We start from the raw sequence: 27,833 nt of genomic DNA on the forward strand, positions 1-27,833 counted from the left end.
GCAGATCACGTAAATCCAGGTACATGCTCTTTATATGAATATAAAAATATTTATCAGACTGTCAAATGGAGAACTCAGATGGCTTGAGAACCATAGGCTTGTTTTAGAACCAACCTAGCTTTTGACATCCAGGAAGTGGTAGCAATTACTCTGCTCTAGGCCTGATATTGACTGTGTCGACCACTGATATTGACTGTGTCGACCACAGCAAACTATGGCAAGTTCTTAAAGAAATGGGAGTGCCTGATCACCTCAACTGTCTCCTGAGAAATCTCTATGTGGAACAAGAAGCTACAGTTAGAACTGGGTATGGAACAACTGATTGGTTCAAAATTGGGAAAGGAGTACGACAAGGTTGTATATTGTCTCCCTGCTTATTTAACTTATATGCAGAATTCATCATGCGAAAGGCTGGACTAGATGAATCCCAAGCCGGAATTAAGATTGCCGGAAGAAATATCAACAACCTCAGATATGCAGATGACACAACCTTGATGGCAGAAAGCGAGGAGGAATTAAAGAACCTTTTAATGAGGGTGAAAGAGGAGAGCGCAAAATATGGTCTGAAGCTCAACATCAAAAAAACCAAGATCATGGCCACTGCTCCCATCACCTCCTGGCAAATAGAAGGGGAAGAAATGGAGGCAGTGAGAGATTTTACTTTCTTGGGCTCCTTGACCACTGCAGATGGTGACAGCAGTCACGAAATTAAAAGACGCCTGCTTCTTGGGAGAAAAGCAATGACAAACCTAGACAGCATCTTAAAAAGCAGAGACATCACCTTGCCGACAAAGGTCCGTATAGTTAAAGCTATGGTTTTCCCAGTAGTGATGTATGGAAGTGAGAGCTGGACCATAAAGAAGGCTGATCGCCGAAGAATTGATGCTTTTGAATTATGGTGCTGGAGGAGACTCTTGAGAGTCCCATGGACTGCAAGAAGATCAAACCTATCTATTCTTAAGGAAATCAGCCCTGAGTGCTCCCTGGAAGGACAGATCGTGAAGCTGAGGCTCCAATACTTTGGCCACCTCATGAGAAGAGAAGAATCCTTGGGAAAGACCCTGATGTTGGGAAAGATTGAGGGCACAAGGAGAAGGGGACGACAGAGGACGAGATGGTTGGACAGTGTTCTCGAAGCTACGAACATGAGTTTGACCAAACTGCGGGAGGCAGTGCAAGACAGGAGTGCCTGGCGTGCTATGGTCCATGGGGTCACGAAGAGTCGGACACGACTAAATGACTAAACAACAACAACAGGCCTGATATTCAGAACAGTATACAGAATATCACCATTATTAGAACATAGAATCAACTGAAACATACAGGTGCCAATCCACATAAACGTTACAATTTCTAGTTCATAGGTAAGAATGCTAAATGCTACATCATCTTCTGCATTCCTTCTTTTAGATTTAAATAAAATTTTCTTTTTGTTGGAATACTTTGGAACAGTTGGAATATTGTTTTGTGTTATGTAACCAAGTCTCAGACTCCAGCATTTCTCCCTTCCCTCTCATCCTCTCCATGAGGCAATTGGAAGCATTTGCTTCTGTTTTCAACAAACCAGTTTCTTGTGATGCACAAGCTGAGAGAAACTGTGGTTAGTTTTAACTATGGCTTGTCAAAGCAAGCCAGCTTCAAGAGATAGTGACTTGGCTGGATAAATCACAGTTTAAAATAATCACAATTCCCAGTTTGGACATAATAACAAACTGGTTAACTTAAAATGGAAGCAAATGCTTCTGATCTAGGGTTGTCATATTTCAAAAAGTGAAAATCTGGAAAGAAAGGTTTCTTTTTCTGGACATTTAGCTGATTTCCGTCCAGACGCTGCTTGCAGCTGCAGTATTCTGGATATGTATGGCAACCTTTTCTGATCATCTCATGGCTACGCCAAAGGCATAGCTGCCAAGTACCCCGTTTTCCACGGGAAACCCGTTTTTTCATACCGTTTTCCGGCGGTCCCCGGAAATTCTCCTTCTCCCTTATATTCTCCTGCCAGCGGCCATTTTTTTCTGCTTTGCCCATCTATGGGCACAGAAAATGGCGTTGAAAGTCGTGTCTACGCATGTCCGGAAGTGCGTAGACGCGACTTCCAGTGTCGGCCATTTTTGGTGCCCATAGATGGGCAAAGCGACACCGGAAGTTGCGTCTACGCAACTTCCGGTGTCGCGCAGCTGCTGGTCCCGGATTCTGCAGTCTGGGACTTGGCAGGCATGGCCAAAGGAGGTGAGGGAAACAAGGGCAGTATTATGTCCAAATGAGGCTGCTCTGTACTGCACAGCTACCACTGTAGTTAGAAAAGGCTTTTACTCTGAATACAGCTGTCCAGTGCTGATTTTAAAAAAATCAGAAATAAATTCACACTCTTATCCATTGTGTAAAAAACACTATGTATTGCATACAGGGTTAAATAGCATAGTGCAGTTGATGCTTCAGAAACAGAGTTATGCATAAAAAAATGAGTGACTAAAGTAAGAAAAACTGGATCCTGTTGTATTTACTAACAACAGGAATTCTTTATGAAAGCTTTCAAAGGTGAGTCATCCTATTCTTTTTTTATTTCACGCTCACCATCATCCGAAGGAGAGCATGAGAAATATGCCTGAGCACTTAAAACTTCCCAGCTTCTGACCCCTTTCACCTCTATAACAAGAAACTCTTTCCTGAATTTGATATGCTGCTTGTGATGTAGAGTGTGGTAATGTCATGCACGTGGATAAAGTTATGAAAAATCCTTGTCACTCAAGAGTCCAGATTCGAATCAACGCACTAAAGTAATAGGCTATGAACATGAGGAGGGGAGCCTTTCACACATTTTATATATAGCTCACGATTTGTTGAAAATGTGGACTTTTGTTACAGATAAGTTATAAAGTACATTTTAAGTTCACACAAGTTCATAACACACAGTGAAACATAAACAATAACCTAATACCTGAACTCTACTTTGCCTTCTAGTAACTTAACTTTGGTGTCATAATGTATAAATAGAAGTGTTTGTACCCAATTTTGGGTCCTTCTAAATATCTGGTTTGCGTTTGTGCTCAATTGAATGATTTACGGTAATTCCTTATCATTTCAGGCCAATTTTTGAGAAATTGCTTTCGTATCCGTGAGTTATGAACTAATAAATAAAACAAGATCATTATAACTGTTATCTCTGTACACGGGATCCAACAAACTAACAGACTCTCCTCTTTTACAGTGACATACAGAGGCATTTTTTTCACTGTGAAAATTGTAGGGCTGAAATCCTATGGAAACTTACTTATGAGAAATCCCTTCTGAACATAGTGGAGCTTACTTCCAAAGAAACATGCATAGGGATTGCACTTCATGACTACAATCCAACACAGAGTTAAGTGTGCTTAAGCTCACAGATTTCAGTGGATTCAGAGGCATTTAACTCTGGGTTGAACTGTAAAAAAAATACATACTTAAAATTCATTTTCTCAGTACAATAGCTGTGCTGAGATGTCTGTTGTAAAATGAAATATAAATAGAATAAGAGGTTTATTTCACCTTCACATGGTGTCTTTCTCATGCAGACCTCAGATTTCCACATTTGTATCCCTTTAAAGGATTTGATATGCAGGGAAAAAAGAAAGGACGGTAAACATTTCAATTTAGAGATCAGTACTGGCTGCCACATTCCATACACTATGATCATCCAACTTCATACCTTTCACTGATGTGTTGGGTGGTGGTCCTTCCATTCGCAAGTTCCATGGCGGATCCCCCTGATTAGCAAAGTCCCTCATCTTCAAATAGCTAATTGTTAGTCGGATGATGGATGCCTTGTCAAGCTGGCTGGTAATGGCTGCAGGGAGTGGCAACAATTTGGCCAGCTCATAGAACTCAAAATTTTCCTTCCCCCGGCGAGAACGAGCAGCATCTCGGGATTTTTCCTTTCTCAAGGCTTGTAAACTGAAACAAGAATAGGGTAGGGCATTCATCAATACTGTGTTCTGCCAGAGTTCTAATGTAAACACTTTCCAAATACATACATGAAATTCTTGCACATATACGGTAAGCTTGAGAAAAACGTTGAATTATAGTTTGTTCTTTGAACCCGATTGAGTGTGTACTCTTTCCAGAGATGATCGACAAGTAACTTGTCATAATATACAAGGTCTTTTAAAATAAAAAAATAAAAAAAATCCCACTCTGCTACAGATGTTTTGTCCAAATGTCAAACGATAAAACTGAGAATATGGTACCATAAAAGGACAGATGGAAATATTTCAGTACAGAGGGACTGTGTTTGGCATAAAGCATAATGCTATCCATTAATTACTATTAACTGTCTTTCAATTTTAGCAATCGCTCTGCAAACAGCACCATAGTCCTCACTTCCCTAATACTTGTTGAAAAGTTTGCTTAGCAAACTCAGCCTCGTGAGTTACCCTCAGTTATACAGTATGGTGAGTAGCAGCTGGTGCTTCTCAACTCCACTAGCCCACAGAATACAATTCCTTGTGTTATGCCATACTTTCTTCAAAAACAATGTGAGAATCTACAGCTCAGTGACAAAACAGATGCTTGGAAAAGGTCCCAGGTTCAGTCTCTGGCATCTCCAGTTAGAATTAGAAAAAGACCCTGTCAGAGCCTCCCACCCCCCACCCCCCCCCGGTCATCCTGACCAGGACTTCACCCAGCAGCAGCACGAGCAGTGAGTCAGGAGGAAGGAATGAGGAATGGAGCGGAATGGAGAGAGGATTCAGTGAGGTGTCTGAGCCCTGGCAACGCTATGGGGAACAGAGCGTGGAGGAGGGGCTCAGAGATGCGTCAGAGCCCAGGCACTGCTCTGGTCGAGGATCAGCAGATGAGGGGCTCAGCAAGACGTCGGAGCCCAGGTGCCGCCCCAGCCAGCAAGACGGGAGACCTCTCCTTCCGGTGCCCGAATTGAGGCGCGCGCCCACACGTAGGGCGAAGGGGCAACGTTCTGGGGTGCCCAGGCTTTTATGCTGGCCGAAAAGCAGGCGGCAGCCATTGCGGGCTTCTGATTCGGACTAGGCGGTCATGTTTTCTGTTATCTCTGCACTGTAAATAGTATGCACAATAAAACTCTTAAAGGCAGTGCGGACTGGAGCGTCTTTACTCGAGAGTAGCCGCAACAATCCCCTGACAGACCCTTATATGAAACTTTGGAGATCTACTGATTGTATAGAACTGATTGTATTGAACAAAGGTGGGGAACCTTTCTACCCAGTCCTCAAGACTGCATCCCCAACCTTGCCTCTCACCAGCCATACCCATGTGGTTTTCCCTGGCTGGAATGTGTCCTTGAGGTAGAATAATGCCTCTTGCTTGCTTGGGTGTATGTATGGAGATGTATGGGGGTGTGCCACTGATATGTAGCTGACTGAACAAAGGTTTAAGAAGTCATATCAGTTGCTCCACTCACTTTTGCCTTTGGTCCCACCCACCACCGGCATGTGGAACCTCAGAAGCTTGCCCATGAGGGAATGTGGCTCTTAGTTTGAAATATGTTTTCCCATTCTTGTCTGGACAACCGTGAGCTAGGTGGACCAATTGTCCAACTCTGTACAAGTTTCTGTACAAGGCTCATTCTTATGTTCCTATCATAGGGAGTTTTAGCAAGAGGGAACTGACATGGGACCCCTGCAGCCTTCTCCAGTCTTTCCCCCTTCTTGGCAACATGTGCATTGCTACATTATTTGCTATGACAGCAGTGTATACCCATTCAACAGTCCCTGTTCTCCATAGGCTACTGACTCACAAATTACTTTTCCTTGGAGCCAGATAAAAGATGGCTCAACTGAGCCCAGTGATAGGAACATTTGTGTGCACTGCACTGCTGTTTACTGACATAATCAGGCTGTTACAGTGTAAGCCTATGCTCAGAAGTAAGACCCACTGAGTTCAATATGGATTGCTCCTGGGAAAGTGCCCATATAGAAAACCTCATCCCATTGATTTCAATGTGCCTACTTTCAGCATGACTACCAGTAAGTCTGGATCAAACCTTGTGTGTCTTGCTAACTTGTTGCAGTTTTCTTGGGACAATAATAAACCAGTCTCAAGTCAAGTTTTATTTTCCCAGAAAGTCAAACATTTTTGTTGAAAACACGGCAGATAGATGCTATTATAAAAAAAATTATATTTATATTCATATTGTGCTAACATTGCCTTTTTAATACGCCATCTAACATTTTGTTTGGCACTGCTCCTTCCATTCTGAGAAAATTCGAAAATTCATTCAGCTATTCCTGAAATGCGAAGTGTCACCCTGCCATATTCTACACATCTTACCAAAAGTCTTTTGAAGTGACAGCACTGTAGTTGTAATAAATAGTGATTGGTTTGGAGGGCTATAACCATAAAATAAGGCCCTAGGGGCTGAAAGGTTGTTGAGACTATGATATAATGGCATAAGCCAGTGGGAATGACACAGCTTGTACATTAATCTAGTGCCCATTTGCATTAGCTAGTATTAAAAAGCAGAGAAGGCTACGCGCTGTCTGACATGGTGGCAGCCAGTCCCACTTCCCTCCTTGTCTCCTAACCTTGACGCAAGAATTGCAAGAGCAGTCAATGTAGGGCTGTGTTTTCTTTTGCAGTGCTAATCATGGCTGCCTGTCTTGGCTCCTGGCTCCTTCCCAGGCACCGTCAGAAAGAGCATGTCGATGTGGGCAAAGAAAAGTGGAAATGCAAAAGGTGTTTGCATGAAGGCAGATGCCAGGAAAGGGCTGCAGGGTTGGGGAATTATCTGCCAATTAATTTGCCAGTCTGTTGCAGTACCGTATTGTTAAAATTCAAAATAAATATATATATGCCTTGTTAATCTATCATTACTTTCCAAAAAGAAACTCCTAATACCTATATTTATTTGATAGAATCGGAATCTTCTGAAAGAATCATAACGAGTCAAAGACATAAACGCACTACTTGTGACTGTCACAATTGCTTTACATTTCCTAATATCACTTAAGGCAGCATAATTATCATGTTAACTGCTCCTATCATCATGGTGGTAGAATTTCCCCAGTGGTAGTGTTGGGCCTGAAAAAGCACAGCCATCTTGCTGAAATTACAGGAGAAATGGAGCAAGAAATGGACTGCTAGTCACCACCAGAAGATCTGTATGTAAGAAGCTGCCAAATGTGACTGACAAAAGAGGTTGGTGTGGTATCTGGCAGTTTCAAAGGCCACTGACTATTCAGAGGTTGTATGAGTCCTAATCCCCTTGTAATGATGTGGTATGTTACATTTGGATAAATTGAAGGTAAATTGATATTAAGAAATACCACAAAACAAGGATCAGGTGCAGGAGACTGTGTTATCTCTGGGGGGCACATCCTAAAGTACAGGCATTGCCCTTTTTCTTTAAAAAGAGGTGCCGGAACTCGCCATTAATGCCTCCCTTGTTCTCTTATACAGTAATGACAATGGTGCCCACCTGAGAGGTGCTGGAATTGAGTTCCGGCAAGTTCCAGCTGGAAAAAAAGCCCCAAGTACTTGGCAGGAGGTGTTGCTGACTTGTCTCTAGGGGCAAATTCAACATGGAAGGAAATGAAACTGAAGCCATTCTGTTTGCTGGAAGCAAACAAATATTTAATTTTGAAACAAGATAATCTGATGGTAGTTGATTCTGAGAGAGAAAAGGTTGTGTGCGGTTAAGGTAGTTAATAGCCACAACTTTTTGGTTCAGCAAATAAAATAAAACGGGCTCTATCCGACAAAAGTGTATTTTGCATTAAATTTGTTAGTCTTTAGGTTGCTTTGCAATTTGTTACAACAAACTAACACTGATAGCTCTAGATAAACTCCAAGGAAAGAGAATGCACAATCCCCCCCAGGCTTCTCATACAGGTAGCATCTGAACTCAAGAGTTCAACAATTATTAAGGCAATATTTCTGTTTAATAAAAGTGGTGTTTTTTTATTAAAAAAATGAGAAAAAATGTCTCTGCGCTGAAAAGAGTAAGGTTAAAAGCCTTTCATAATTCTCCTTTAAAGATGCAACAACTAGGATCTAAGGAGAAGTCAACTGGTCAGATTTTTTAAAAGAGATTTTCCTTACTTGTTTGCTTAGGAGAATCTAGCACTGCACACAGTTCCACTATTTATCAATTAATCTGGAATGCAGGCTCAAAGAAAGAAGGCCAACCTGTATTAAAAATTCAACTATTAAAAATTCATCAAAGCCTTCATCATTTTAACTCGCAAACCTTTGAACACCTGCACAGTCAGATCTCTGGTCATAGTTAACATTGGAATCTATAGTTCCTGCAGAACCTCCACCACTTCCGACATGAACTGCATATGAATACTTACTTGAGGGTTAAACCTTTAAAAAAAATTTTTTTAAGCAACATAAACCCCAGGAAAACTGCATTACTCTGCCAAACTTTTCAGTCTGGTTACTGGGCAAACTTCAGATTTGGTCAGATTGGCTGTTTGCGTTAATAATTATTCAGGTCCCTAATTATTCTTCCCCCACCCAATAAAAATGCTGTAAATATCAGCTTCCTTTCTGGGCAAAACTTAGGCAGATCCGTAAACAAAACTATTATTTGTTATTATCTAGAGTGACATGGGCCACAAAACGAAGTTCTTTAATCCTGCCCAAGGAAAGGTAATGGTTTCAGAAGCTTCCCTTTAATGTGTGGAAAAAAACTGCCTAGCATATATGCTGGAAGTTAAAGCTGGAACCTTCAAGTTCAAGGTAAGAACTCTGCTGCTTAACTAATGCACTGCTCATAGCTGTCATCATTAATTTATGTTAGCCTCTGTAAACATCAAGAGTATAATAGGCCAATTTCACAACTAAATATAGATGCACATTTTGCCCTTATATAAATGGCAGATTGCTGCTGTAGATCATCACTGCAGCAACACGTCAGTAAAGATGCACTGTTTGATGGTCTGATGCTCACACAATATATAAAACCAGTTGTAATGGTTGTTTGGAAGCAAAGTGTAACACAGCAGCAAAATTTCATTTGTTCCACAAACTCAGGATATATTAAGCTTGGCTGACAAAGACTGTTTGATGTGCTAAATCAGTTTGACCTTCATTTTTGCTTTATATTTCCAATTTAACACGTTAAATGACTATTTTTTGGCTCTCTGCAAGAAAATACAGAACCGGGTGCCATTTAAAATGCCTTAGCTATACAAAGAAAAATAAAATGTTTGCTTTAGTAATTTATCTCTTAACAATCAGAGATAAATTTGCAAAGCTTTAAAATTTGCAAAGCTTTAAAGATTCTATTAATTACAGCCTACATTTTATATGAGCAGAGAACAATACTTAAATTCCAAGCAATCATTTGAGGTATTTCTGTATTGAAATGGCCTTGGAAGATTTTAGCTATAGGGTTCTCTGTTTATAAACCATCTCTTTGCATTAATGCACGTATGCTTCAAACATCAATTAAATAAATTGCTATTGCCCATGTCATAATCAATAATAGTGGCTGTTTATATGAGATCCAAATGCTGCAAGGTTCATCCCCCTTTTGAACCATCCAGTTGGCAGCGAAAATATAGTAAAATATAGCAAAAGTGTTGATTTACCTAGCAAGAACTACCTAGAGTAAGGAGCACTTTTATTTCAGAGCAACTTGTACATTTCACACCTTAAATTTCTATTTACAAAATCAGCTAATCACTTCACAATTGAAGTTCTCAGAACAAAAAGTTATCAATTAAAGTGGTTGAAACTCCAGCAAATTATCATTTAAGAATGAAGTAATTGCTTTCATCAGGGCAGAAAAGCCCGCCAGAACAGAAATGTCACTTTAGATTAGTGTTCTCACTCCTGAAGCAATGGATGACACAGCTGATATAAGACTAAATGCCAAGACCAATCAATTGCTTTTGTGGCTCTGTTCTGAGCTGCTGTAAAAGGGGCCATTTTCCAGGATCTCCTCTTCATTATAGTAAATGCTATCTCCTTGGTAACATAATTCCATTTCTCATAAATTCTGTCTGAGAGCATTGTCCTAACAATGGATGTTTGTGGAAAAGAATGCTGTTGGTTTAACGCAAAGAATTAAGTGTGAACGGATGTCAAAGTACTACAGTTTATTTGTTCTTAAACATAAATTGAAGTCTTCTCCATTAAAAAGAATACTCGTGTGGAAATGAGCATACTGAACCAGTGTAATATATTGTATTTGAAGGTGTTGTGTAAGTGATTTAGAGTTTAGACTTCTTACACACACACACACACACACACACACACACACACACACACACTTTGTCTCCGTTAGGCACCCTGGTCTTTAATAGAGATTTGTCAGTGTAAAAATAGAGTAGATAAACATTCCACTTACTTCCCCAGCAGTGTGGTTTACAAATGTGAAATTACTGAAGAAAACATAGTCTCATTATCATATGACATGCTATTTGTTAGCAACCTCATCTGTGTATAAAAGCTTCCTTTGAACTGAGCGCTGACTGAAAAATATCTGTACTTCAATTTGTATTGTTCATCCTCCTAAAATACCAAGAATCTGAGTTATGGGCTCTAATTAAAAAGATATCCGAGAAGCTAATTTGGTGGAACAGCAGCAATTTCCTATGTGACTCTTTTCATGACTGAGGTTTACAAACAAATACACATTGCAGCTTTCAGCTGAGAGTCAGAATAAAAAAGTACTTTGTCATAAAAAGGTACAGGGAAGGGGGGAGGGGGAAGAAGCTCTGCCAAATGTTTCAACATGCTAAATGCCAGAACAGAACATCCTTCCTTGTGGTAGGGGCCCCATTTGGATATCCTGTTTCAGAATGCCATAAGGCTGGTAATGGCCTTCTCATGTTTCTGTCCCCATCATTCTGCCTCTGTACCAACAACAGTGGTCCCACTGAGGCAGTGGCCCAAAGGGCCATAATGAATTTGATAACATGAACCCCTATAAATCCTAGATTATGCTTCTAATAGAGAAGTTATGGTAACCTGTTGCTTTATGAAACTGACAATTTGGCAAAATGCCGTTCCCCACTGGGACAGAAGGACAGCTAATACATAAATCACAAAGTTACAGCTCATAAGCTAGAACATAAGTTGATACATGGTACAAATGGCTACACGTAACACAGGTTCCCAACATGCATACTAACACAATGTAACAGATCACAGTGAGAATCAAAGTTTAGTTAGCAATGCTTATTGCGCATGCGTATTACACATGAAATGAGGTAATGATGTGCATGATTGGTTAAAATTGAAATCCTTTGTTTGAAATGTTATAAACACCCCTGCCCGGACCTTTGGGCGGGGTTGCAGTTTTGGGGAAAGATTCAACTTTGCTTTGCAATAAGCAACAATGGACTCCTAACTCCTCTTGTCTCTGAGTTTTATTGGCGTAACTCAGAAGATAAGCCATTTTTGGCTTACAACACCACGAGGTGCAGGTTAGAGACTCACCATGTGAGAGACAGATCTACGTAGAAAGGCAGTTACACACTGCAGTGTAAGTGCCCCTACAACACAGAAATTGTTTTCAGCTGCAACCACACAACTACAGTCTTGAACCTGGTTCTCGAACGCCTTGATACGCGTTTTGGCTCCTGAATGCCAAAAACCTGGAAGTAATTGTTCTGGTTTTCGAACGTCCTTTAGAAGTCAAACGTCTGATGCGGCTTCCGATTTGAATGCAGGAATCTCCTGCAGCCAATCGGAAGCCGCGCCTTGGTTTTCGAACGGTTCCCAGACTCGAATGGACTTCTGGAACCGATTAAGTTTGACAACCAAGATACCAGTGTACTGTAATTTGTGAAGCCGAGTTTGCCACTACTATATTTAGCTGAAATCCTAACCCTACTTATCTGGATCTAAGCTCCATTTAATTCAATGGGACTTACTTCTGGATGTTTAGTTTAAATATTTATAAACCACATTTTCAAATGAAATATCACAAGGCAATAGACATGGTTAGGAGTAGACATGGCTTTTCTCCCTCCCCGTTAAAGCTAGAATTTAGGGACACCCGGGGATACTGAATGCTGGAAGATTCAGACAGACAAAAGGAAGAGCTTCTTCATAAAGCATGTAGTTAAGGGATGGGATTCGCTCCCTCAAAAAGTAGTGATGGCCAGTAACCCGGACAGCTTTAAAAGAGGATTGGACAAATAAGGAGGATAAGGCCATCAATGGCCACAATGGCTGTTTTACCTCTCCAGTAGGACACAATATGCCTTTGAATGTCATCTGCTGGGAAACACAAATGGGGAGAGTACTGTTGTGCTCAGGTCCTGCTTCTCTGCTTTCCACAGACTTCTGGTTGGCCCCTGTGAGAACAGGATGCTGGACTACTGGACTGTGAGGTCAAGCACTGACCCAATCCAGCAGGTGTTTCTCATGCACTGTTATTCATTTTTCATCTGCTTTTATTTCCTGGCCTACACTGAAGGCCCCTCCCTCCACCACCACTTCAGCTCCAAAATGATGAAAGCATCACCACCTAGGCACCTTTGTCTCGCCACTTTCATTTTCCCCTTCCACTTCCTTCAGCCTTTAATAGTTAATCTGTAAATTGTCTTTTGTTTTATTTTCTCAATAAAGTCTCTCTCTCTTTTGGTAAAAAGTTCAGATCTTGCCTGTTTCTCTTTCCTGAACTCCTTTGGAGGACACTCTATTATCCAGACTTCAAAGTAATTTATGTGTGTTTTCATAAATGTGCCTGTTTCTGAACCAGCTTTACTGGATAGACAGCAGCCTCTTTCCAGTCCAACAGAGCCAGGCTTATGGAAGAAACATAAAAACATAAGAGGAGTCCTGCTGGATCAGACCAAAAGCCTACCTTTTCCAGCATTCTGCTCTTGTAACAGAAAAACAATCCCCCTGGAACATTTTGAGCTAAATTCCTGTCAATCATACATGTTCCAGAAGGACATTTTCCTTGAACATGGAAAAGTAGATTTCACACACGTGCCTCAATCAAGAGTGACAATTATTTTTTTATTATTCTTGAATTTGATAGTTGATTTATCTTGCCCACAGCAACCCAAAGTGACTTACAACCAATGGGTAACAAAACCCATCAGTCACTAACATCTACGGAGTCTGTTTTATATTTGCAAATTATCATTTCTGTTGGCTTAAGTTCAAACTTGTCTGATATGAGATGAGATGACTATTATGATATGACTATTATTATTATGTCATGAAAATATTAATATATCATGAAAATATTATTATATCACAAAAACTCAATGTCTGGCTTTTAACAAACACACTTATTATCCAGTAACTACCAGCTGTTCTTCTTAAGGACTCTAATGGGCAGCTGTAGAGAACAATCGTTTATTCTCTAACATTCTAAAATGCATAACTTGACCTGAAAATACTGCACTCTGTTTAAAATGTGCTCTCTGAAGTGTCAAAAGATATCGCAAATCCGTGGAAGGGATTCTATTTTGTTGTAAATCAAAAATGTTTTAAATGTTTATCAACCAATGGGATTATACCTTCTCTTAGGAAAGCAGTGAAGTGTAAATAGAAGTGTTGATTAAAATCCATGAAGAGTCATTGGTGATTTAAATCAACTTGATTTAGGGATGACTTTGATTAGAAAGCATTCCTTCTTTGTGGAAATATTAAGAGAATACCTGAGATGCAGCAAAATAAAAACAAGAGAGAAAAGTGCTTCTTAACACTAGGTTTTTTTTTTGTGAAAGTGTATGTTTTAAAGAATGAAGAAATTATGTTAGAATTCCAGGCATAATAAAATCGGATGCCTGCATACTGCTTTCTTCCTCCACTTAATCAATTTTACCACAAGCTATTAAGTACTGCACTGGGCTGGGGGGACGGACCTTTTTTCAGTGTGATGGGCACCATGCTGAGTAACCACAATGTATATTGAGTCTATAGACAGAATAAAGCAGGTCATGGGATCCTAAATTCTAGGGAGGTGGAAGGGCCTTGATGTTCACTACTCAGTACAGAATATGGAATTCAAGATGGAACTACAGCTTCCCTTGTGGTTTGTCATTTAAACTTTTTTGGGGGGAAACAATACATCTGTACAGTGGCACCTCAGGTTGAGTACTGAATCCATTCTGGGGTGCTGTTTGCACCCCAAAAAGTAATCAACCCAAGCAGCCATAGCGCATGTGCACAAAGCGCCAATAGAGCACTTCTGCGCGCGCGCGCTGCGGAACCCAGAAATAAACACTTCCCGGTCCGCTGAGTACGCAACTGGAAAGTATGCAACCCACAGCGTACTTAACCCGAGGTATGACTGTACTACTAAGATGAAATGGTGAAATAATTCTACATGAAGATACACTGCAAACACCATAGTGACAAGTCTACGGTGTTGAAATCATGTTTTTGTTTTTAAAATCAGGTTTAATTCTTTGGTTCCACTACTCTTCAATTCTAACCAAAAAGCTTCGGAGGCCATTCTGAATTTGGCAATGCTTTAATGAAGGTGTTTACAACACAAATGTTAAGAATACTTGTAGTATCTTTAGCTCCCCCACCATTCCAATATTTTCACTGCAGCTCACTCACGTATTTGTGCCAAACCACTTGTATTCCTGTGATATTTAACCCTTTTATGGAGAGCCATCCTAATTCTGATTAGCAAAGCACAAATGTAGAGGAGTCAAACAATCTGTATTCTACAAGTATCTCAATGTTTCACACCAAAACGTTTTCATTCTTGCTTGTAAAATATGTATGTGCAGGAATGATAATCTATGCAGATGAAAGTCGACAAAACCCATGATGCAGTGAAACCACAAAGCAGGCATACACAAAAACTACAATGCCTTTAATTGAGCTGAACCATCAGCAATGTGGAAGGAATGACAGCAGGGACAGAACCCAATCATATTTAAATAAGCAAATTGATTATCTGGAGAACTTGGTTGCTAAAGTCTGGAGCTGAACATAAAACCAACCTGCACATATTCCACATTCCTGGTAGTAATGTGGCACTGTCTGTTAGGGCATTTCTTCCCTCTGCTGCTAGAACTGGGCTGCATGACTATAATCCTAAACATACTTACTAGGAAGTAAGAGCCATTAAATGCAGTGGGATTCAATTCTGGTTTTTTTAAAAAATATTATTATTGAAAGGCAGGTACAGTGTGCTAAATATTAATAGGTATAAAGCAATCAATAACAAAGTAATAATTTGATGTCCAACTTTAATCTTTGTCAAAGCAATATATATTTAGCCTGTCAACAGCTCTCTCACACATAACAAATTACCATCTTAAGGTATTCCCATAGTCAGAAGATATTGACGTCAGACATAAGCAAGGATCTTTTCATCATACTGAAGCATTAGTGTGGGATATTCATCACCATCCATAGTTGGTGCATTTCTGAGTGCTTTGTAAAGCTTATCTGCTGACGAATTCTCCCTCCAAAAGGAACTGTGAAATTGAAACTGGGAGCATCTTATCACAATAATAATATTTTAATACCATCCTTAGATTTACAGTGTTTGCTGCAAATGCACCCTACCAGATTCAGATTGAAATCCCGTTAAAGGTCACCATGCAGCTAATCGTACTTAAAAATACTAACTGCAATACTTTGCTGATGCTCGTGCATCAAGGTTAGGGTGTGAAAAAGAAAGGGTAAACGAAGAGACTATCAAAAAGAGCTATTATACCCGATGTGCTCCATACAAGACAGATGAAATATGAGCTTCAGTATTCAAAATAGAAAGGATACAATCTTATGTCTGGTTAACTTACAGGAAATGGTTCCAGAGACGCTTTTATACTAACTACAGTGATTTGAGCAATTTTTAAAAATAATACCAGTCAATTTCTCTCCATTATTCTCTGCTGGCAGAAAATAAAACATTTTTCTTTGAAATGATTGCCTTTGGTTTTGTTAAATCATCCAGTCTGACAACATGTGGTCACCATTTTCACATGATCTTTCTGCTTCTCTGCAGAAGAATGCATTTGCAGTCTGATCTCCAATATAAATATGTAATACAGCTCCAGTTAAGGCTATTTCTATTACTTCAAGAAAGAAAGGAATTGCCATACTGTATTATGAAGAATTCAAATTCACAAGGATAATACTCAGATTCTTAACGTATACAGCATGGATGTTTATATTAGAAAAGAACTAATGCTCATAATTCCTCTTGGCAATGGCAAGTATGCATTATCTTTATCATGTACAGAATCTCATTCAGTGCTTGTATTCATTCCAGTGCTTTCAGTGAATGTTATACACAGGAGTGCTCAGGGACTATCAGAAAATTAAATATGTTACAACAAAATGCAAACCACTCTATTTTTAGGTATCTAGCATGTTTTACAATCTCATTACAACTGAACAAATTAAGATCACCTACCTTAGTCTCTCAAGTAGACGTTTATGTACAATAATAATTCTATAAATGAGTGATTAAAATGCATAGTCACTCCAGTAACGTGACTTGAAAAGAAGAGTTACAGAAGTAAATCGGCAAAACTTCAATAAACATTATTTTAAGCATTTTTTTGTGTGTGTGGAAAAATGCATAAAATGTTATGTTCTTTATCCTCCCTCTTTCAATTTTGCCTACTCTTAGAAATGAAAAGTTGTAAGAAACATTTAGAGTACTGTATTTCCATCGTATCCCTGCAGATCTCTGCTTGATAAGAGCAGTGAGTTCCACAGTAATGCCGACAAGACCGGCAGCTGTAACTTAAATACATAGAGATTCTGGTAATATTCTGATTATTCATACACAGGACACACAAAGTGGGATGAGTTATGGCTCTTGAAGCCCCCCCCCCAAAAAAAACCTCCTTCACCCTGCCTTCTTCTGGGTAAGAATTGTACCTGCCTGTTTCATAACTATTCCTGGAAATATAGGAGGAATGTAATGCTCTTAACATGCCACCAGGTTTTTTTCTTCTTCTTCTCCCTTTTCCTCCTTGGGACACTTTAATCAGGTCATGTTTTCTTCCTGGCAGTGGAGACAGACGTCATATGACTGGGGTCCCCCTCAATACCCAGTACAGTGGTACCTCGGGTTACAAACGCTTCAGGTTACAAGCGCTTCAGGTTACAAACTCCACTAACCCAGAAATAGTACCTCAGGTTAAGAACTTTGCTTCAGGATGAGAACAGAAATTGTGCTACGGCGGCACGGCGGCAGCAGGAGGCCCCATTAGCTAAAGTGGTGCTTCAGGTTAAGAACAGTTTCAGGTTAAGAACGGACCTCCGGTACGAATTAAGTTATTAACCAGAGGTACCACTGTATGCAGAGCAGGTTCCCAAATTTTCCTTTACACACTTTTCAGTGGATCTCCCCACTTTCCATTATATAAAGTTAAGCATACGAAGCTTTCTGATCCAAAATTAACAACCCCAATGAACAACACTAGGGACAAGGGATGAATGTATCCACCCAGTGCCAAAATGTTTGTACGGAAGGCATCACCTGGTCACTTTCATGCAGCCTGCAACCCATAGAAATAAGGGAGGGTGGGAGATCCGGGGCTGACTGACTGCAGAAGCCCTGCCCACCCCCCAAATATTCTTAGAAGGTCTCTTCTCCAGTCTTCAGAGAGTAGATGGAACTGGGGAGGCAAAAAAATGTCCCCCTTGCCTTCCACTCTGCAGTTTTAATATGAAATCTTAGGCGCAGTACTGCGTCCAGAGCTCAAAAGTTGCTCGTGCTAATGAAATTCCCTGCCACAAAATGAACCTAGAACACTGGCAGTTTCAAACACTGGATGGGAGTTGTAGTCTACAACATATTAGCTCTCGGATATATTCGGCCATCATAGGCTGAGAATTATCAGTACTGGTTATTTATCGTAGATTTCCTGACACTGTTTCCTGTTTTACTGTGCATGAATCAACACACAAAATTACTCTGATTAGTCATTATTCAAATTTACAGAAGCTATGTGCTCCAGTTGTGGGTTCAGACGCAGTGCGCCTGATGCCTAACACCCCGTATACAAATGCACAGGATAACGTTCTTGGGTCTAAAGAGGCCACAACTTTATAGATTACAGATGCATGTGATTTGCCTCAAGCATTGGGTGATTTTGCCATTTCCCTCATGCAGCTGCCCAATATCATGGGCAGGAGAATTTGAATTCCCTCAGCAGAAGGGATAGGAGAACATCTCCCTTAGGCCACTGGGAGGTCCAAAATGGTCTGGCACCAGCACTGAACCACGCAGTGCTGCAACTACCATCCATGGACATGGTAAACAGAATTTCTTACTTGCATGCACATCTACAGAGTGTGCAGGACAATTTCACACGGAACAGGTCAGTTCAGCCCTAATAAATATGTTAGCACTGCATTGTGTGGACATCCAGTATACAGATTTTTCAGTGTGTATATAGGCCCCCACTTATTTACTTACAGTATTTCACTAATTTGCTACAGCTTCATAAATGATATTCCTCCATAGAAAATAAAGTACAACAAAAATATGTGTGGCAAATGCTTTTGGATACATATAGGCACTTAAAGTGGTGCATTTTTTTAAAAAAAGAAATATAAAATATATATGTTTCCTTCAAGACTCTTACTCATCAGGTCATGATGAGTATTTTTAACAGCAGAAAGGTGAAATCTTGAAGTTGAGATTGCCACAATCAGAGAGAAACTAAATGTCTAATTTGAACAGAAAAGTCTCAAATGCAAAAGCTAGGCTTGAGGTTTAAATTTTGTTTTGGATTCTACTCATCGTTTTGCTGAAATCAGTCATCTCTTTTGCTAGCATCCTGAATTACATCCTGATTGCAACCATCTTGACATAGACCTAGGCAATCTCAACAGGGCTTCAGTTCACATTGTATTTTTTAATTCACTAGTGGGCTTAGGATAAAAAGTTGAAAGTCCAGCTCCTAATTACTTCAGATCTCTAGAGTGGTGCTAGCATCAGCAAGAGAACTTAACCCAGAAGATTTCCTTCTCCAACCAAAGTACATTTCAATTCTATTATGCAGCTCTTTATAACTGAACTCTGGTAAGTTCAATAGTCCTTACTGAAACCTGGGAAATGTAATCATATGGATCATCTCAGATAATCTACAACCCACAAGAACAATGTGTTCACTGATTGGGCAATTTGGCTTTTTTGTGATACTTCTCACTTTAGTTTCCTCTAATCCTAAAACGAATACAACCAGAAAGTGTCAGCCAGTTCAATATTCCTGAAAGCAGGAGATGCAGCAGCACTTCTGGTGCTCCCTGAAATTGTTCCGGGCTCAAAATCAACAGGTGAGAACTGTGGTTCAGTTTCACACATTACTTTAGAAATATGGAAAACAGAAATGTTTATTTGTAACATTTGAACATCATGGTCAAACTAGCATTGGGTCATTAGGAACATGCTGTGTGCTCAGTTTCTCCTTTCTCTCTTTGCATACTTCCATTTTTTCCTATGCAGTTGGGTTTATGATAACCATTATTTGCTTATGTTTTAATAAAAAAAGATAACCCTACTCAGATCAGAACATGTGGAGGAATTACTGTGGTGAGGGCACACATGACTGCTTTGCCCCTGACCTCCAACATTGTCAGTCCTTCTGACTCTGTCCGTGATGTACTCACACTGAGTGAAAAGGTCTAATAGGGGATTCTGTGTACATTCAGCGGAATGCACAAAGAACCCCCTTTTAGACCTTTGGTCTCAATGTGAGAAGTTCAAGGTGAAAGGGGTGTGAACAGTGGTACACGTCCCTTAAAAGCAACTGGGTCGAAGTGTCTAAACTACTGTGCGCTCAACACATATGCTCAGAAACATATCCTATTTAACATTCTAACCCTGTGAGCAATGAAAGATTAGCCAGTCCCATTTGGAGGTTGAGTAGGATTTGGGGGATATCTTTAATTGACGCTGAGGTACACTTTTTCACCTACTCTTGTACTGTTCTGATTTGGGATGTGTGTGGATAAGTTTGCTTCCAACTGGATGTAACTTTGTCACAACTTGGGGTGGGTTGGGAACTAATTTGGGCATAAGGTAGGCATCATGAGGCCCTCTTGGATGAAGGGTGTCTGATCAACCACTTTGCATTGCCATCTGACATTCTTGGGACCCGATAGAACCACTCTGCTGAGCACTGGCTTCAGGGACAGGATGGGGAGCAATTTCACTTCCCTAGTTAATTGCATGTTGAGTTGGCGAAGAGATCATCAGCTTAGTTAATCAGAGGATTGAGTTTTAGCCTGGGTGCTGCTGCCCAAGAGCAGAGATAAAGGATTGAGGATTGAGTATGTTCTTTACCCTCTCTATGCAAACTCCTTGCCTACTGTTGCCTGTGCTGCCTTGATGCAGATCTTTGCCCTACAGTACATAATAAAGTTGTTTCATTAAGTTGTTCTCTCTGCGGGTGTGGGAATAATAGTGGTACTGATAACTTGCCCATCTTATAGTTTATAGAAAGCAAAGTAGGGCAAGGTAATCAGCATGGTAAGGGGTAGATGAAGCATGTGAAACACTCTCCACAGTCTAAGCAAGATATAGCCCTGACATATGAACTAAGCATGTGAGTGTTTATGCTTAAAAGAACTAGTCAACATGAAGTAAGTTAGTCTTAAAAGTATTGTTCCAAATACTCTCATTAGCAATCTTAGACCTTCTCAGAAATAAGTTATGCTTCCTAAATGTCTGTCTTTCATGTATTAGGGCTGTCAACTGATTAAAAATAATAATTGATTAATCATCTGTCTTTTAACTGGTTGAATTGATTAAATGTAAACAAATTTACAAAATTACTAAAACATCAGCAAAGATGCTTTTTGAACTATGAAAAGAAGAAGAAGCTACCCTATAATTTAATAAGCAAAATATACTATTGTGTTGTTAGGCTGAAATATCATTTTTAAAATATCTCATTTTAATTGTAATTATAGCAACACATACAAACCACAGTAACCTAAATAATAATAATAAGCAACTCACAGTCACATTTATTAAGTTTGATGTCAGCAATTAATCAAATGAAGATTTAGTTGATTAATCTACCGATTAAACCTGGCAGCCCTGTGATCTAATTTAATCCATAACACAACAAAGGAGTACTAACAGATTGTAGATTGTAGTCTGATTTAATGCTCAGACCAACAAAAACATAGCATGGCCATAATGTGGAATATAGCAGCTTTGGTTCTAGTCTGAGACCAGGAACAGATTGGTTACCAAACCTTCCCAGCATAATAAATATTCTATGTATTTGCGCAGAGTTTTCCAGCAGCATACTGAATGGATTTCCTCATCCTGAGCTTCTGAATCAAACATGATACTAAATAGTGGCACTGGCTCCAAACCTGATACTAATTAGTGGCACTGGAAAGATATATTTATTGGAGATGTGAAATGTTAGGACTTCAACAGCCCACATAAAATCTTTTGAATCTTCTGAGGAATACAAGGGAAGAATTTCAAGTCAACACAAACAGGATGTTGAAAGGATGTACTCACTGCTAAAGGGTTTCTCAAGGGCAGCCAACAGTAGATGTTAACAAAATTAATCTGTCTACTGTGTAAGGTTAATAATAATTCCAAGATTCACATTCCCTACTGAAAACTACCTTAACCCTAATGTCACCAAGAATGCCCATGTAGATCTTCTGCTCATGTAGATAATTATGGTATATCTGAACTATCAACTGGCAATTGTGGTCCTTTACACACTTACAACCCTGTAGCATTGTGGAGATATTACTACAGCTCACTGTAGAATTTTTCACTTGGTACCAAAGAGGACTTAATGAAGTGCTATACCCCCTTTACAATCATAAAATGCTTGTCTTCCCAGCAACAGCAAAAGTGAGTGGTATATTAGTGACAGAGGAATAGAGATGGGCAAATTTGTCCATTTTGGTTTCTCTTTGTTTCTAATTTCTCCAATCATAATTTCAGTTCTCTACATTTCTGCATCAGTTGGGGATTTTTTATTTTTTATAGTCCTCACAAAAATCTATCAGCATTTTATGTGCATTTCTTCTAATTTACACATTATTTGATGCAAGTTTGCCTAACATGCACATTTTAGCAAGCAATTTTCCTTAAAGGAATACCTTTTTGTACACCGTTTAAGATCAGATTAGCACAATTTCCCTTTAACGAAACAATGGAAATTACGGTAAAATCTGATTTAAAAATAGTGCATGTGCCAAATGGAACAATTTCAACTGCAAATTGGAAAAACAGGGTGGGTTATTCTCTTCCTCCAATCCAGGTTAATGCCAACTACCTCCCACCTTCCCTTTCCACTTAACAAGGGTAGATGGAGTGAGAAATAAGCAACACAAAAAAGCAAGGAAATACAGAACATGACTAAAAACAGCCATCTCTGGGAAGTGGCGGATTTTCAAGCATGCACTCAGATGGAGAGAAGTCAACCCCATCCATCATTTTCTTAATTTTGAATTTTATTTCCACACTAATAAAAACCTTTTTTAATGTATTCTCAATCTTATCAAAGGTTCATAGACCACCAGCCACAGCTTTCCTCAGCACCATACTGCTGTAAGTGGTAGGTGTTCTCCAGGTCAAACTCTCTTCTGCAGTTCAGCTGAGAGCAGGCGGTTTCTCTGTGCCATCTCACCTGCTCTAAATTACATTATGGTGGAGGGTTGACAGAATGGATCTAAGGAGTTCTGAAAACAGATGCTGAGAGCAAGTTACAAGATTTACAAGGCACTCCCATTCATGTCTACTCAGAATTGAGCCCTACTGAGTTCTGCAAGACTTATTACAGTCTATTATAAGACCTTTTATTTTATTCTTTTGAACATGATTGCCAATAACAACAACAACATTTGTGATCCTGGGTGTGCTCGAAAATGCATAGTCAGGGCATTCGCAAAAAGTAGGCAGGTCCCTGTTATCAGCTGCAGCAAAGTACATTTGTGCATACTAAAATACCAGTTGTGTTCACAGCTGGCAGTAAGGGATGTAATTACCTGATCCTCAAGTGTTACAGCTAATGTTTAAATATTTGGTCTTGCAGTATATGTCTCACAAATGTAGAAAATAATGTCATGAACAATGACACAAGAAGCCGATCTTGTATCCATTATGTTTATTATATATATTAAGCACCTAGTAAGCTAATTTTTTGACCAAACTGCGGGAGGCAGTGCAAGACAGGAGTGCCTGGCGTGCTATGGTCCATGGGGTCACGAAGAGTCGGACACGACTAAACGACTAAACAACAACAAAGCTAATTTTACAGTAGACTTTTTAGGTTGAACTCCTAAACACATTTACTAGGAAGTACAGTAAGCAAAATAAAAAAAAAATCCTTCCAGTAGCACCTTAGAGACCAACTAAGTTTGTCATTGGTATGAGCTTTTGTGTGCATACACACTTCTTCAGATACTTGTCTGAAGATACTTATCACAGATCGTGAAGCTGAGGCTCCAATACTTTGGCCACCTCATGAGAAGAGAAGACTCCCTGGAAAAGACCCTGATGTTGGGAAAGATGGAGGGCACTAGGAGAAGGGGTTTGACAGAGAACGAGATGGTTGGACAGTGTTCTCAAAGCTATGACTCAAAGTTTGACCAAACTGCAGGAGGCAGTGGAAGACAGGACTGCCTGGTGTGCTATGGTCCATGGGGTCACGAAGAGCCAGACATAACTAAACGACTAAACAACAATAAGGTGCTACTGGAAGTAATTTTTTAATTTTGTTTCGAATATGGCAGACCAACACAGCTACCTACTTACGACTTAATCCCAGATAAGTGGCCTTCATGAATTTAGTTCTTTATTTAAAAATAAGAATTCACTTTATTATTAAGACTTTAAAAGGAGGATAGCACTAGTGAGTCATAATACAGTAACACGAAACATAATATTATTATTATTATTATTTTTTAAGTCACCAGAATGGCTTCGTAGAAAACAAGGTACAAAGCAGAGAGGGCGGCACATGACAATAAATGAAAAGGAGAAACACAGTCTTGTTCAGCAGAGATAGGTGAGTCAAACAAACTCACATGTTACAGGTATTGCCAAATAAAGTAATAATTTACTGGGATAAGTGGCTTCATATGTTGTTTATCTTTTTGCATCACCAAAGTCCTCCAAGTGGCAGCAAAGCCCATTGGTTTATTAGTCCCCTTCAAAACCTTAAGATGGGTTAATTTTTCTGGACAGCAAAAAACAAAGCTTTCTTATACCAGCAGTTCACATTAATAACAGAAACACCCTTCGGTCCCTGTGTTACAAAGCAGGCTGTTTCGTGTATTTATTATGATAGCAATAACCCAGATAAATCAGTAGTTGAAAACCCTCATATGTTGCTACAAGTTGAAAAGAATGCAGAGGAATAAAATATTCATGGTCTATTACATGAAGATTTGGGGAAATACTCTGCAAAAGAGAGTGGATGACTGAGAATCTCCCCACTCCTCACTATCCGTTCTTCTTTTGATTACATCCATGTTCCTATGCCCTTCCCCGCATCATCCAAGACTATGCACTGGTGGTAGCAGAAACAGAGTTATGTAGAGATAGCTGCTTTCTAGGCATAAAAAATGATGGCATTGGGAGCACTGGTAGACTGGATGGAAACAGTTACAGTCGTACCTTGGAAATTGAACGGAATCTGTTCTGGAAGTCCGTTCGACTTCCAAAATGTTCGCAAACCAAACCACAGCTTCTGACAGGCTGCAGGAAGCCAACTTTCCAACTTGTTGCCTAATTCTTTGTTAAGAAAGAGAGAGCCAGCTTACTTCATAGCTGGACTTGCTCAAAACAAGGTTTTGCAGCCTAATTCCTACGTTTTTAATTCTTGCTGCCAAGGGTGGGATTTTAAAACTCTGTTCAACCCCCACACATGGGTGCCTGGAGGGATAAATCACTATTAATATACCCTCTTCTACCCATTAAAACCCACCCCACACTTTCAGACACTGCTAGAATGTTAGAAATCCTTTAAATTGAGCAATATCTTTTTTGACTAATCAAGTATTTGCCAGGAGCCGGCTGAAACACTGCATAGTCATTATACATGTAACATTTCATAATTATAAATAATTTTAACATTTTATTCATATACTGAAAATCAGCCGGCAAGATCATTTCACACTACCTGCTCCTTCAAATGGAAGGAACAAATCAACGTGCAAACTATTTTTTGCAGATCCCATTGAGACTGTAGAACTATTATTTTTTGAAGGAGGATTTTTAAAAGGATTATGTTATGGGTATATAAATCACTTATTAAAAATCCATTTATAGGGAAAATCTGAGAATGCTGTGACAGATAACTTCAAATTAATCCTTGAGATGGAGATTGCACTAAGATTTGATTATATATTTACAATTATTCTAAATCATTAAAGTCTCAAGAGATGCCGTTTTAAAAGAAGCTCTCATATCATATTCTGTAGCTGAAAATATAATGGAATTAAAGAGCCACTATCCCCTTACTGCTGGCTAGAGTATCTGAGACCACATCCCTTCCTTTAACCATGGTGTTTATGACGTCTTACCTGAAAAACTATGCATAACAGAGCTGAAATCCTAGGAGAATTAACACTGCACACCAGCTTTTCAGTTAAATCCTTAACTTAGGCTGCAGTTCTACACACACACACACACACACACACACACACACACACACACGTACGTTCGACTGAAGCCAATGAATTTATGTCTATTTACATGAAGCCATTGGTTTTTATCCAGAGTGCCTCTGTTGAGCAGACTGGAGAAAAAAGCCCCGTAATAAATGAGGCTAGAGCAATATCCCAATGGGCGAAATAATTTTCCCAGGAATGTTCTTTGGAGATATAAAGGTAATAATAAATACATTAAATTAACTGCAAGTCATGGTGGGTATATCACATGAGAGAATGGTGGAGTGGACCTGCTGCCAAGGGAGTCACTGCCACTTAGCAAGAGGGGTGAGGCAGTGGCAAAGTCAGGATTGTTCAGGCACATCATCTTCATACAGTCGTACCTTAGTTCTTGAACTTAATCCGTTCCGGGAATCCGCCTGACTCCTGAAACTGTTCGAAAACCAAGGTGCGGCTTCCGATTGGCTGCAGGAGCTTCCTGCACTCAATCAGAAGCCGCATCAGACATTTGGCTTCAGGGAAACGTTCAAAAACTGGAACACTTCCTTTTGGGTTTTCAGCGTTTGGGAGCCAAAATGTCCGAGTGCCAAGGCGTTTGAGAACCAAGGTACGATTGTATTTCTATCCTGCCTTTTCCCCTGATGGGGCTCAAAACAGCTTACAACTAAAACAGAAACAGCTAAAAAAAGAGAAATCATTAAAAAAACAATTGAACACGCACAGGAATGCCCTGTAAAAACATTGTTTTAGACATGGGAGAGAATTTGTTTAGAAGAAGTGCATATAGTCCCTTCTCTGGTGAAAACCAGCTTCTGTAGTTAACACAGCAAGTAGAAGAGGGCACAACAAGCAATAGTGCCTCTTAATTTGGCACCTTTTTGTTATTGTGACAGGTCTCCTCTCTTCAAGCTTCTCGCAGATTTAGTCCCCTTCAGCCTTCACTAGTAACTGCCTCTTAATTATCTCTTCTCCAGATGAAACATACTCAACACCATCAACATTTCAGCATAGGCAAAGCATCAAATTGGCTCCAATGGTACATCAACACATCTCTGACCTCACCAACACTTTATTCTTCTGTAACTCCACCACAGCAGTGAGGTAACTCCCACCCATCAGGCAGACTGAAGCAACTGCCTTGGGTTGTTGTTGTTTAGTCGTTTCCAACTCTTCGTGACCCCATGGACCAGAGCACGCCAGGCACTCCTGTCTTCCACTGCCTCCCGCAGTTTGGTCAAACTCATGTTCGTAGCTTCGAGAACACTGTCCAACCATCTCATCCTCTGACGTCCCCTTCTCCTTGTGCCCTCCATCTTTCCCAACACCAGGGTCTTTTCCAGGGAGTCTTCTCTTCTCATGAGGTGGCCAAAGTATTGGAGCCCCAGCTTCAGGATCTGTCCTCCCAGTGAGCACTCAGGGCTGATTTCCTTAAGAATGGATAGGTTTGATCTTCTCGCAGTCCATGGGACTCTCAAGAGTCTCCTCCAGCACCATAATTCAAAAGCATCAATCCTTCGGCGATCAGCCTTCTTTATGGTCCAGCTCTCACAGATGAGATGAGATGAGACTGCCTTGGGTAGCAGATTCCAATGGGGCAGTGCCCCTGCAGGTGCCCCACCCATCCCCATCAGAGAAGCAAGCAGGAGCAGTGGCGACGGGTTCCTGCAAAATCTCACGAGTGCCCTGAAAAATCTCACAAGATCTTGCTGTTGCTGCCACTTCTCCCAACCTCTGCAGCACTACTGCTGGTGCTTCCCATGCCACCTCCCCACCCCGCTGCCGGAGAAGTGAGAAGTGGCTGCAGCTTCAGCATCTCGCCAGAACCCGGAAGCCACTTCTCCTACACAAATGCCACTGAGTAAGACTGGGCTTGTGCAAGCGTTGTTAAGCCCAGCATCCACACCTGGCATGGTAAAGCAAATGTCAGGGACCATGGTTTCTGGCATCCCCTTTTCAGACAATTTTACAAGGCTGGTGAGCCACCAGCGCTCAGCTTGGCACTTGGCTCTGCAGATGAAATAAAGATGGTGGGCAGCTGCAACCTCGCTTGATGCTTCTTTACATAGCACTGAGCTGAGCAGTTCCAGTCAACTAGCCTAGTATAAATGTTTGAAAAGCAGAAAGGGCAGGTGGCGGGGGAAGGATTCATCTTCCCATGGGTGTTTCATTAGCTTATTGGGGTCACTAGGGTGGCGCTGTGGGAGGCAAAGGGCCCCTAACCCAAGGGCCACTTCATTTCTGGTGCTGGTCCCGAAAAGCAAGCCAGAAGTCATTCATTTCAATGGAGTGTGTGCAATATGGTTTGTGTCCCCCAAGGA

The 27,833-nt window shown here is 40.3% G+C and overlaps 1 protein-coding gene across 10 annotated transcripts in view; it reads right to left on the minus strand.

The window, feature by feature from the left end:
• Nucleotides 1-27,833, minus strand: part of NPAS3 (neuronal PAS domain protein 3) — a 630,215-nt gene that overhangs the window by 437,704 nt on the left and 164,678 nt on the right. For 9 of the 10 annotated variants that reach the window (XM_035109621.2, XM_060273003.1, XM_060272993.1 and 6 more), the window contains 2 exons: nt 3,686-3,930; nt 3,526-3,576 (listed from right to left, as the gene is read on the minus strand). In XM_035109621.2, coding sequence (XP_034965512.1) covers nt 3,526-3,576; nt 3,686-3,930 — 296 coding nt within the window. The remainder of the gene's footprint in view (nt 1-3,525; nt 3,577-3,685; nt 3,931-27,833) is intronic. The other variant, XM_060272990.1, reaches the window with a different exon arrangement.

The sequence above is a fragment of the Zootoca vivipara genome, chromosome 1 (genome assembly GCF_963506605.1).
Source record: "Zootoca vivipara chromosome 1, rZooViv1.1, whole genome shotgun sequence".
Lineage (NCBI taxonomy): Eukaryota > Metazoa > Chordata > Lepidosauria > Squamata > Lacertidae > Zootoca > Zootoca vivipara.